Here is a 13,555-nt window from a genome sequence, read left to right on the forward strand (position 1 = left end):
GCTGCAGTAAGCTGTGCTGCCTTGAACCACTACACTCCAGCTTGGGTGACAGAGCAAGACTTGGTCTCCAAAACATAAACAAACAAACAAACAAACAATAATTATCATTCCCTACTAAAGGGAATTAGTGCTTCTTGGAGAAACAGGTTGAGCCATGTCAAAAAGACACAGACGCCATACTACCCAGACAATTAGAACATCAGAAAGAAAATGACAATAACGGCTTAGAAATATTGAATAAAAATAAATTCCATTCATCAATAGTAATGCTTAGGAGGTGGGGCTAGGGAGGTGAAGAGAAAAGGAAAAACTCATCTTTATAAAAGAATGCCTATTGATAAATAAATAAGGAACAAATATAATTTTTTAAAAATCATTTTGCAGCTACCAAATTCTGAGACTGAATCGGGCAAGGATCAAAAATGGAATCAGCTGGAAGCAGTGTCTCACATCTATATCCCAGCACTTTGAAAGACAGAGATGGGTAGATGCCCAGGAGTTTGAGACATAGGGAGACCCTGTCCCCTGTCTCTACAAAAAAAAAATTAGCTGAGCATCGTGGCTAGTAGCCAAGTAGGCCCCTGTCCCACCAGTTACTCAGGAGGTGGGAGAATAGATTGAGCCCAGGTGGTCGAGGCTGCAGTGAGTCGCAATCTTTGGATAAAAGTACACAGAAAAACAGAATCTTCACATGGTCTCAGAGTATTGTCCACAGATTACTTATGTTTACTAATAGAAAAAATATATCTTTACAATAGAAGGGTTTGGTGGTCAAAATCTTGGACAAGTGAAAAATTTTAAGATGACCAACAGTAAAACCACCTTAACTGCAGACTTACAGGTGTAATGCAGTAAGAAGTATATACACCATATATGAAGGGGTCTTGCCAGAAATATTTAAATAAATATAATCACCACAAAACAATTAGAGAAATCCCGCCAGAATTTGGGACATTCTATAAGTCACTGTTGTGAAATATAAAAAGTATGGATTTTCTTTTAGATTGCAAGAAGCTAAAGAGACATAAATAAATATAATACATGAATTTGATAACATCTTGGATTTTCAAAAGTGGGAAAACAAGGAAATTTCAATAAGGACTATATAATGAGTGGTTGTATTGAATTATTAACTTTCTTAAGTATAATAATGGTATTCTAATTATACAGAAAACATGTCTTTATACTTGAGATATATAAAGAAAGTACCATAGTATCTGTAATTTCCTCTCAAATTGTTTATTTAAAAAGAGTGTGTGTGTGTGTGTGTGTGTGTGCATACGTGTGTATGCATGTAGAGAGAATGAGAAAGAGAGATCATGTAAATTGAAATGCTAGTTCATGGTGAATCTTTTATTTATTTATTTATTTATTTATTGAGACAGAGTCTTACTCTGTCACCCACGCTGGAGGCACCATCTCAGCTCATTGTAACCTCCGCCTCCCAGGTTCAAGTGATTCTCTTGCCTGAGCTTCCCAAGTACCTGAGACTACAGACATGCACCACCACACCCAACTGATTTTTGTATTTTTAGTGGAGACAGGGTTTCACCATGATGGCCAAGCTGATCCCGAACTCCTGACCTCAAGTGGTCCACCTGCCTCAGCGTTCCAAAATTCTGGGATTACAGGCATAAGCCATCACACCTGGCAATGCTTGGTGAATCTAAATGATAGGTATATAGAAATCCATTGTATTATTTCTTCAACTTTCCCACAGATTTAACATTTTTCCAAAAATAACTTGGGGTAAAAATTCCTGTATCAGTAAAATGAATAATAAAAGTCGATAGGAAAGTACAAAATCATCAGTAATTTATACGCGGATTTTTTTTCACAATTCTTTAACAATAGCATATTGTGTCACAGAGTACAAGCTGAAAGAGACTGGGGACTTTAGGCCAGTCATCTTTTGAATCATTTTAATTACATAGGTAATATATGATCATATTAGCAAAAGTAGAAAAGGCAGATAAGCACAAAGAAAAAAATAAAAATAATATGTAATTTTACCTCCTAGAGATTTCATACAGTCATGTGTCACAATAATGCTTTGGTCAAAGACAGATTGCATATATAACAGTGGTCCCGGTGGCCGATCACTAACATCCCGAGATTGCAGCTCTCAGGGAAGGCGCGGAGAACTAGAGGACGCCACACTTTCAGACAAATTCTGGTCGCTCACAGAGCAGAAGATCCCCCAGTGGAGGAAACACACGGGTGGCCAGCGCAACTCTCGTGGCCGGCGCAGCGGTTCCGCCCGCACTTCAGCGCGGCAGCTCTTGGAGCAGAGTAAACAGGTTCGGAGGACCCGCACGGGTCCCCAGACACCAGAGCCCAGCGCAGTGGCTGTGACACCACCTCGGCGCGGCAGCGCTCAGCGCAGAGTAAACGGGACCGGTTCCCCTTCTGACCGAGGTTTGGAGCCCCGGGAAGGCAGAGTCGCCTACTACGGACACAAGAAGGAAGCCCAACGGGAGAAACCTGGGCAGAAAAGCACCATCAGTTTTAACGCCACTGCTCTGGCCCTGGGAACTAACAACCTGGACGCCCACTCAAGAGACCTAATCTGAAAGTTGGTAAATTCAAAGACGACAGGAGGATAAATTTACAATGACGGGAAGAAACCAGCGTAAAAAAGCTGAGAATACTCAAAGTCAGAACGCCTCTCCCTCTAAAGATGATCACAGTTCCACATCGACAATGGAACAAGGCTTGATGGAGAACGAGCAACATCCTGATGACAGAATCACTCTTCAAGGAATGGATAATAACAAACTTCGGTGAGTTAAAAGAACATGTTGTAGCCCAACGTAAAGAAACTAGGAACTTTGAAAAAAGGTTTGATGAAATCCTATTGAGAATAGACAACTTAGAGAGGAGTATGAGTGAATTAATGGAACTGAAGAATACAATACAGGAACTCAGAGAAGTATGCACAGGTTTAAACACTCGAATTGTTCAAGCAGAAGAAGGGATATCAGAGGTCAAAGTCCAACTGAATGAAATAAAACGTGAAGAAAAGATTAGAGAAAAAAGGATAAAAAGGAATGAGCAAAGTCTCCAAGAAATGTGGGACTATGTGAAAAGACCAAATTTACGTTTGATAGGTGTACCTGAATGCAACAGAGAGAATGAATCCAAGCTGGAAAATACCCTTCAGGATATTATTCAGGAAAATTTTCCTAAACTAGCAAAGCAGGTCAACATTCAATCCCAGGTAATACAGAGAACACCACAAAGATATTCCTCAAGAAGAGCAACCCCAAGGCACATAATCGCTAGATTCACCAGGGTTGAAACGGAGGAGAAAATACTAAGGGCAGCCAGAGAGAAAGGTCAGGTTACCCACAAAGGCAAGCCTATCAGACTTACAGCAGATCTCTCAGCAGAAACTCTACAAGCCAGAAGAGAGTGGGGGCCAATATTCAACATCCTCAAAGAACAGAACCTTCAGCCCAGAATTTCATATCCAGCCAAACTAAGCTTCACAACTGAAGGAAAAATAAAATCTTTTATGAACAAGCAAGAACTCAGAGATTTTATTACCACCAGGCCTGCTTTACAAGAGCTTCTGAAAGAAGCATTACACACAGAAAGAAACAACCAGTATTAGCCTTTCTAAAAATATACCAAAAAGTAAAGAGCACCAACATAAAGAAGAATTTACACCAACGAATGGATAAAACAGCCAGTCAACATCAAATGGCAGCAACCCTAAATTTAAATTGACTAAATCCCCCAATCAAAAGACACAGCCAAAACCCAATGGCATGTTACATCCAGACCTGTTTCACATGCAAGGATACACAAAGACTCAAAACAAAGGGATGGAGAAAGATTTACCAACCAAATGGAGAGCAAAAATAAATAATAAATAAATAAAAAGCAGGAGTTGCAATTCTCGTATCGGATAAAATAGATTTTAAAATAACAAAGATATAGTGATAAAAGGATCAAAGCAACAATAAGAGCTAAAGATCCTAACACCCAGATACGAGACTTAGATTCAATGAGACAGAAAATTAATAAGGATATCAAGGACTCGAACTCAGATCCGGAACAAGTAAACTTAATAAATATTTATAGAGCTCTCCACTTTAAATACACAAAATATACATTCTTGTCAATACCACATCACACCTACCCATAAGTTTAAATGAAGCATTGATTGGCCATTATTAATACCCAATTTTTTTCAAAATAAAGCAGTATTTCCATTTACTCTCCCTCTTTTTCTTCCTCTTTCTTCCTCTCCGTTACTTATTTTTTTTTCTTTCCTTCTCTCAAAAAAAAAGAAATCAACTTGTAAACCTCTAGATCCAGGTCGGCAATGTCTCTGTCATTGCTTGATTTCCTTCCTTCCCTTCCCTCCCTCCCCGCTTCCTCCCTTACTTCCTTCCTTCCTTCATCCCCTCCTTCCTCCCTACCGTCCTTCTTCCCTCCCTTCCTGCCTTCCTCCCCCCCACAAAAAAAAAAAAAAGAAACCCCGTTAAAAAAAAAAACAGTGGTCCCATAAGATTATAATACCACATTTTTATTCTAGTCTTTCTATGTCAAGATACACAAACACTCAACAAACACTTGATGTGTTACAATCGCCTGTAGTATTCTGTACAGCAACATGCTATCCAGGTTTGTAGACTAGGTGTGTAGTACGCTATACCATCTAGGTCTGTTTGGGTACACTCCACGATGTTCATATGACAACGAAATTGACTAATCACACATTTCTCAGAACAAATTCCTGTTGTTAAACAACACGATTGTATTTTGGTATAAATTTTTTCAGAATCATTTCTATTCATATATACGCACACATAAATACATACTATGGTTGGTTTTGGGCTTTTCTTGAGACGGAGTCTTGCTCTGTCGCCCAGGCTGGAGTGCAGAGGCGTGATGTCAGCTCACTGCAACCTCCACCTCCCAAGTTCAAGCGATTCTCCTGCCTCAACCTCTCCTGAGTAGCTGGGACTACAGGCGTGTGCCACCACACCCGACTAATTTTTTGTATTTTTAGTCGAGACGGGATTTCCCCATGTTAGCCAGGATGGTCTCAATCTCCTGACTTTGTGATCCGCCCGCCTCAGCCTCCCAAAGTGCTGGGATTACAGGCGTGAGCCACCATGCCTGGCCCAAATACATACTATGTTTTTACAGAATTGTGAACATGTTGGATAAAATATACTATAACTTGCTTTCTTGCAATGATATCTGGGAGTATTTTTCATGTCAATAATTACATTTTTATGCCAATATTTTTAATGGCTACATAGTTCTTTATCATGCAGATTTATAAAACTTTACTCAACTAATACTTTACTCCAGAATATTTATATAATTTTCAGGTTTTCACTATCATTTTCATGATATAGAAAAATATAACTTATAAAAACTAAAAGCCCTAATATTCCTTTTTTTTTGTTTTTTTTTTTGGAGACACAGTCTCCCTCTGTCACCTAGGCTGGAGTGCAGTGGCACAATCTCGGCTCACTGCAACCTTCACCTCCCAAGTTCAAGCAAGTCTGCCTCAGCCTCCCGAGTAGCTGGGACTACAGGCGTATGCCACCATGTCCAGCTAATTTTTTCTTTTGTATTTTAGTTGAAATGGGATTTTTACCATGTTGCCTAGGCTGGTCTCGAACTCCTGAGCTCAAGCAATCTGCCCACCTTGGCCTCTCAAAGTGCTGCAATTACAGGCGTGAGCCACCACACCCCACCAGCCTTGTATTGTTTAATTCAGTTTGACTAATAAAAGTCATGGCTGAATTTCAGTTCTATAGACTTTTAATTACAGTTGTTAGCAAGAAATCTTGGATTGGTAAGAGACTGCTGATTTGCCTGTTAGAAGGAATGAAAGCATCAAGTTATAAAGCTTGGGTTAGAGACCACTAGCTGTCTCCCAATACTCTCTCCCTTTCTTCCATAGAAATAGAACTTGTATTAGGCACATAGCTGCCGACCTAAGGACTCTTTCCCAGTTTCTTTTACAGCTAGGTATGATCATTTAGCTGAACTCTAGCTGATGAATGTGAGCAAACATCATGGCGCTACCTCCAGATGGTGCCCGTAAAAGGAATAGGTGACCATTACACTTTTTCCCCATTCCTGCTGTCTGGAATGCAAATTTGATAGCAGGAACTTGAGCAGCCTTTTAAATCAGAAAATAAAAATCACAGGTCAAGAACAGTGGTTTATTGCAGTGGAGCAATAAGAAGGATTCTCAGTCCGTAATGATTATGAAACTACCAAATAATCCTTAGACTACCTACCCGTACTTTTTATGTAAGAAAAATAAACTTTTTGTTTCTGGGTTTTTCCACCGAAACAATCAAACCTGTATCACAACTTAGACAGAGCTTCATTCTCCTAGTTAGGTAGAGATGTCTGCAAGACTTGCAGATAGTAAGAATATAAAGCCTAATTCATGTTGGGATGAAGACCCTTTGAGTTATGGTTGTACTTGTTCTGTATTTTTCTTCATAAGAAAGACTTAGGTAGTTTTTAAGGAATTTTCTTTTTTTTTTTTAACAATGGGGTTTCACCATGATGGCCAGGCTGGTCTTGAACTCCTGACCTCAGGTGATCCACCTACCTTGGCCTCCCAAAGTGCTAGGATGACAGCATGAGCCACCACGCCCGGCCTTTAAGGAATATCTTGAGTTACCCAACTCAAGAGTTTAGTACTAACCACCCATGAAACATAATCTTTAATCCAAAGACTATGCACACATGCTAATTAGTTGTTAGAGAACATATACACTCTGTCTAAATTCTGGTATTCTCCCTGAATTTATGAATTGGTCCCGCTAAAAGATTTAACAGACTCATTTTTAAATTTTTTATTATTATTATTATTTTTTTTGAGATGGAGTCTCACTCTGTTGCCCAGGCTGGAGTGCAGTAGTGCGATCATGGTTTGCTGCAACCTTTGCCTCCCAGGTTCAAGCAATTCTCTGCCTTAGCCTCCCAAGTACCTGGGATTACAGGTGCCTGCCACCAAACCAAGCTAATTTTTTTTTTATTTATAGTAGAGATGAGGTTTCGGTTTTACCATCTTGGTCAGGCTGGTCTTGAACTCCTGACCTCATGATCCACCTGCCTCAGCTTCCCAAAGTGCTGGGATTATAGGTGTGAGTCATCACACCCAGCCAATTCATTTCTTAAAAACAAAATGAGGGTGAGAGTTTTTTCCAATTTTATGAACAACTTTATAGCTAAATTTATGTACAGATCATTAATAATTTTCTCATAATTCCAAGAAACAAAATGATGTGAATGAAGGATATCCACATTTTATAAACATTGCCTATATTGAAATGTACCAATTTACATTCCTATGTTATAAGTGAGGAAATCTAGGCAATAAATGTTAATGACCTGGGGCTTCTGAATCTCTAGTAGGATTCCTGAGATTTCTAAATGAAAATATGTTGACTTGTGGATACTGATGGTACTTGCCTGCTTTGCACATGTAGAAGGTTCCCGTCAGGTTGGTCTCAACCACAGCGTGCCATCCCTTAGAACTGATGTGTTCAGCAGGGGAAAAAAACTGGCCTCCTCCATTGTTTACCAAGAAATTGATCTTACCATAAATATCTAAGGTAGATTTGACCAAATTATTCACCTAAAGAAGAACATTGGTTGTGTTAGAAACATTCCAATAAAAAAAAAAAAAAAAGAAGAAGTTGGCCGGGCGCAGTGGCTCATGCCTATAATCCCAGCACTTTGGGAGGCCAAGGCGGGTGGATCACGAGGTCAAGAGATCGAGACCATCCTGGTCAACAAGGTGAAACCCCGTCTCTACTAAAAATACAAAAATTAGCTGGGCATGGTGGTACGCGCCTGTAGTCCCAGCTACTCGGGAGGCTGAGGCAGGAGAATTGCCTGAACCCAGGGGGTAGAGGTTGCAGTGAGCTGAGATCGTGCCATTGCACTCCAGCCTGGGTAACAAGAGCGAAACTCCGTCCCAAAAAAAAAAAAGAAGAATATTGGAAGTCATTAAAAGTAAAAGATTAATAGCCTAACTTGTTACCTCACCTGATTGCCTGCTCTAGACAGAGTCTGCAATCTCTCAGGGTGTGCAGTAACTCCAAGTACCACAACGAATGAATATGCAGCAATGAATAAACCTAAAAATTCTACACCAATTAGTAATGTACCAGCATCCAATACCCATAGATCACAATGCTAAAATTGTAATTTTGATGACAAGATATATCCAATGGCCTGGAACACCCTTAAGTAGGGCAGGCAGGCCTCAGTTATATATTACTTTGTAAGCTACCAACCCAGAATAAACAGTGATGAAATCAGATTAAAATGAACAGTAAAAAAAAAATGATTCAAAGGGCCAGGCATGGTGGCTCACGCCTGTAATCCTAGCACTTGGAAAGGCCAAGGTGGGTGGATCACCTGAGGTCAGGAGTTTGAGACCAGCTTGGCCAACATGGTGAAACCCTGTCTTTATGAAAAATATAAAAACTAGCTGGGCATGGTGGCACATACCTATAGTCCCAGGTACTCAGGAGGCTAAGGCAGAAGAATTGCTTGAACCCAGGAGACGGAGGTTGCAGTGAGCCCATATAGCGCCACTGCACTCCAGCCTGGGAAACAGAGTAAGACTCTGTCTCAAAAAGAAAAAAATAAATGACTTAAAGGGCAAAAGGCCGTCTCTGGGTGAGGCCACATTCTTGCTTCCCTTCCTCTCCTTCTCCAGGGGTCACTGGCTCAGTAACTCATTAACATGAGAATCTCTTTCACAGCCTCTGCTTCTAGTGAACCTCATCTAAGACAGCTACCGTAGAAGAACCTGAAGCATAGCCAGGTTTAAGAACCACTACTGCAAACTACAATGAATGAATAAACGATATAGATATATCTGCATTACCTCCTCCTCTTTCCGGATGTTGCATTGTATGGGAATGACTTGCGCCTGGCTTGTGGGAGGTAGGCTGGCGTTCAGTTCATCCGCCGCAGATTTCAGTCTCTCAAATTTACGGGATGCAATGACCACATTACTACCTGAGGAGAAACAGCCAGAGAGCAAGTAAATAAACCTTCATGGGACACCATGAACACATCATCCCTTGAGAAGTAAGTAGCCAGAGAACAAAAAAATATGACTTCATGAGTTGTCCAAATTCCATCAATAATAATATTGAAAAAATATATCATGTGTTCCATTTTCTAAATGTTTTTATATTTTAGAATCAGGGTCTCACTCTGTTACTCAGACTGGACTGCAGTGGCTTGACATAGCTCACTGTAACCTTGAACTTCTCCCAAGATAAAGCAATCTTCTCACTTGGCCTCCTAAAGTGTTGGGACTACAGGCACAAGTCACTGCCCCTGGCCATGTGTGTTCCTATGCTATTTTAAAAAAAAAAAAAAAAAAGATAAATTAGGACTTTTGCTTCTGGACAAGATAGAGTAATAGGAACTGAATTTGCCCTCAAGCCTGAATCAACTAAAAACTTGGACCAAATATATGAAACAATGGTTTTCAGGCACCGGACGTCAAGTAGCACTTGACAGTCACCTCTGGGAGAGTGAAAACAAATATGAGCCCTTGTTTGCTGCCTGGTGAGACAGTCTAGACTAAAGCAAAAGAAGGAAACACATTCAGAGACCAAAGTCTCCCTGGTGGAAGAGATGAAGTTGGACGTCCCGGCCGTGAGACTGCCCAGGGATAGGGAGAAAAGATACACAGAGAGAGAGGAACTCCAGAGATGTGAAGGGTCCCTCTTGAATATGATACTGATCGCTTTCTATCTTCAACTCAGAATAGTTTATTTATTAAGCACCTTCTTGGTCCCTGGTGTTGGTAACAGACTACTCGGACTAGACCAGAGCAAGAAAAAGTGCTGTTGTGGCTCCTAATTTCCACTTGCATTTCTTAATTTCATTTTATCTACTATACCTACTTTATGTTCTACTGTAGTAACAGAAAGTGAATGATTAACTTGAAGATTAAAAAAAGAAAAAAGGGGCCGGGCGCAGTGGCTCAAGCCTGTAATCCCAGCACTTTGGGAGGCCGAGGTGGGTGGATCACGAGGATCATCGAGACCATCCTGGTTAACATGGTGAAACTCCATCTCTACTAAAAATACAAAAAATTAGCTGGGCATGGTGGCGCGTGCCTGTAATCCCAGCTATTCAGGAGGCTGAGGCAGGAGAATTGCCTGAACCCAGGAGGCGGAGGTTGCGGTGAGCCGAGATCGCGCCATTGCACTCCAGCCTGGGTAACAAGAGCGAAACTCCGTCTCAAAGAGAAAAAAAGGACCTGAAATGAATTCAACTTGATGTCTTAGGCTTTCCTTGATGAAATCAGGTTTCTTTCCACCTAACAGCACCTCTCAACGGTACGAAGGAGATCCAATTCTGCCCACAAAATCCTGCTTTTGTGAGCTAAAGCTTTCTGTGTTCTCTTAGCAAAAGGAAAAGTCAAAATCGTATGGATGTGAAACACAATACAGTAATCATCATTTTAAAAGTCAGGCCTCAAAATTCATGCCAAAAAAACCTAATCCACACCAACAAAAAAAAAACAAAACAAAAACCAGTGGCCTCTGACTACAGGCCAGGCGCAATGGTTCATGCCTGTAATCCTGGCACTTAGGGAAGCTGAGGCAGGCAGATAACTTGAGGTCTGGAGTTCGAGACCAGCCTGACCAATATGGGAAAACCCCATCTCTTCTAAACATATAAAAATTAGCCAGGCATGGTGGTGCACGCTTGCGGTCCCAGCTACTTGGGAGGCTGACATGAGACTCACTTGAACTCAGGAGGTGGAGGTTGCAGTGAGATGAAATCATGACACTGCCCTCCAGTCTGGGTAACAGAGCAAGATTCCATCTCAAAAAAAAAAAAAAAGGTTAACATTTTCTTTTTCGCTCAATTTGGGTTTATATAACAATGTTGTGGAAATAGCCATTAATTCTGGCATAAAAAAATGAAGAGGAGAAAGTCACTATAAAAATGACTTTTATGGCCGAGTGCCATGGCTCACACCTGCATATGGTTGGTTGTTTGTTTTTGAGATGGAGTCTTGCTCTGTCGCCCAGGCTGTAGTGCAGTGGCATGATCTTGGCTCACTGCAACCTCAGCCACCCAGGTTCAAGTGATTCTCCTGCCTCAGCCTTCCGAGTAGTTGGAATTACAGGCATGTGCCACCACACCCAACTAATTTTTGTATTCTTAGTAGAGCTGGGGTTTCACCATATTGACCAGTCTGGTCTCAAACTCTTGATTTCATGATCCTTGGCCTCCCAAAATGACCTTGTAATCCTTAGCCTCCCAAAATGCTGGGATTACAGGCATGAGCCACCACACCCAGCCCTGCATGTATATTTCTTTCTTTCTTTCTTTCTTTCTTTCTTTTGAGATGGGGTCTTGCTTTGTTGCCCAGGCTGTAATGCAGCGGTGCGGTCTCTGCTCACTGCAACCTCCGCCTCCTGGGTTCAAGCAATTCTCTTCCTCAGTCTCCCAAGTAGCTGGGATTACAAGTGCCCACCACCACACCCAGCTAATTTCTATATTTTTAGTAGAGACAGGGTTTCACCATCTTGGCCAGGCTGAGTCTTGAACTCCTGACCTCGTAATTCACCCACCTTGGCCTCCCAAAGTGCTGGAATTAAAGGCGCGAGCCACCACGCCCAGCCTATATATTTCTTATTAAAAGTAAAATTGGAATGCTATTAGGTTTAGAATCCTGCTTTTCCCAATATATAGTATTCATTTCTCCAAATAAGTCTTCAATAGCAAGACATTTATTTACTTAATGAGACGGAGTCTTACTCTGTTGCCCAGGCTGGAGTGCAGTAGCATGATAGCAGCTCACTGCAACCTCTGCCTCCCAGGTTCAAGTGATTCTCATGCCTCAGCCTCCCAAGTAGCTGGGACTACAGGTGTGCGCCACCATGCCAGGCTAACTTTTGTATTTTTAGTAGATATGGGGTTTTACCATGTTGGCCAAGCTGGTCTCGAACTTCTAACCTCAGGTTATCGGCCTGCATCGACCTCCCAAAGTGCTGAAATTACAGGCATGAGCCACTATGCCAGAACCAATAGCAAGATATTTAAATGGTAACATTATATTTCGTTGTTATTGATTTAAATATTTCCCTCATATTGGAGTTTCAGGTAATTCCCATTTTTTCACCACTCAAATACAATTTTCCTTGCATGAAAATCTTTGCTTGTTTCTGTTTCCTTAAATAACTGAGAAAGGAATTACTGTCAAAAAGCATGAACATTGTGAAGGCTTTGGATCTTTTTTTCCAAATTGCCCTCCAGAGAGTTTGTAATAATTAACATTCCTGCCTGCCTTCTCAATTCTGCATCAACACTTAAATTTTTCCCAATGTTTCAAAATTTTGTTAGAAAAATGACATCTTACTGACAGCATTTTATATTTTATTACCAATGAAGTTGATTAATTTTTCACATTTCTTGCCTGTCTGTAGCTCTTCTTTTGGAATACTTAGTCCATATCATTAGTCTAATTTTTCTATCAGTGTGTTTGCTTTTTTTCTTTATTTGTAAGAGCTCTTTATATATAAGACGGTTGGCTGAGTCTAGTGGTGCAGCCTGTAATCCTAACACTTAGGGAGTAAGAGGCAAGGTAGGAGGATCCCTTGAGCCCAGAAGTTCGAGACCAGCCTGGGCAACAGAGTGAGACCCTATCTCAAAACCAACAACAACAATTTATCTTACGTTGTAAACATTTTTCTTCATATGCCCTTAAACTTTACATTTTTTTTAATTCAATGAGGATTTACATCTTCGCATAGGTAATTTACTTATGTTCCCCTTTGTGGTTTATTCTCTCATTTATGTGTTTACAAAGGCCTTCACTCAAGTTAAGGTAAATATTCAGCATATTTCCTTGCTGGGGTTATGTTAAGAGATGTGAGAAGATTCTGTGAGAGACTCCCAGTACGTTTACAACTTTTTCCAGTTAAATGAAGTCTTCCCATGTTTCCCAATCACTCAAATTAAACATATAGAATGGATTCATTTAAATCTGAATATAAAACTAATTGCACAGCATGTTTCTCACTGGTCTTCTAATTGCCTACCTCGGGCACAGTCTCTTTGGCCTCAGTGGTCCCTTTAGTCTTTAACCAGTGGCTAAAAACTAGCTCTTAGGAAGAGCTGCTCTCTTCTGTACCCCCAGAGGTCGTAATTTCGCGCTCACCTGCCCCTACTCTGCTCTGCAGCTCCACATTCCACAAGCCCCGCCGAGAGCCCCTGGCTCCCGACCCCGGGTTACCCCAGGTCACCCCAGCCACGTATCTGCACCAGCGGCCCGCTCACGTACCCAGCTCCAAGAGCTCTTTCACGATGGCCTTTCCGATGCCCGTGGCCCCGCCGGTGACGATGGCCACTTGGCCCTCCAGCAAACCAGGCGCCAGGAAGCTCTTGCCCTTAACCCAGCCCTCCATCCCTGCAGCGGAGGGCCAGAGAACAGGAGTACTGACCCCGCGGGTTCGCAGGACAACTCGAGGCGGGAGGGCGGCGGGAGGGCGGGGCAGGGCCCCAGCCCACG

General features: G+C 41.5%; 1 protein-coding gene across 1 annotated transcript in view; it reads right to left on the bottom strand.

Annotated features, from left to right (window-relative positions):
• PECR (peroxisomal trans-2-enoyl-CoA reductase) overlaps window positions 1-13,510 on the bottom strand; it is a 38,518-nt gene extending 25,008 nt beyond the window's left edge. The window contains exons 1-3 of the mRNA XM_002749734.6: window positions 13,328-13,510; window positions 8,894-9,027; window positions 7,465-7,630 (exon numbers count right to left, since the gene is read on the bottom strand). Coding sequence (XP_002749780.2) covers window positions 7,465-7,630; window positions 8,894-9,027; window positions 13,328-13,451 — 424 coding nt within the window. The 5' untranslated portion in view covers window positions 13,452-13,510. The remainder of the gene's footprint in view (window positions 1-7,464; window positions 7,631-8,893; window positions 9,028-13,327) is intronic.
• Between the last annotated feature and the right edge of the window lie 45 nt (window positions 13,511-13,555).

This window comes from Callithrix jacchus, chromosome 6 (assembly GCF_049354715.1).
Source record: "Callithrix jacchus isolate 240 chromosome 6, calJac240_pri, whole genome shotgun sequence".
Classification (NCBI taxonomy): domain Eukaryota; kingdom Metazoa; phylum Chordata; class Mammalia; order Primates; family Cebidae; genus Callithrix; species Callithrix jacchus.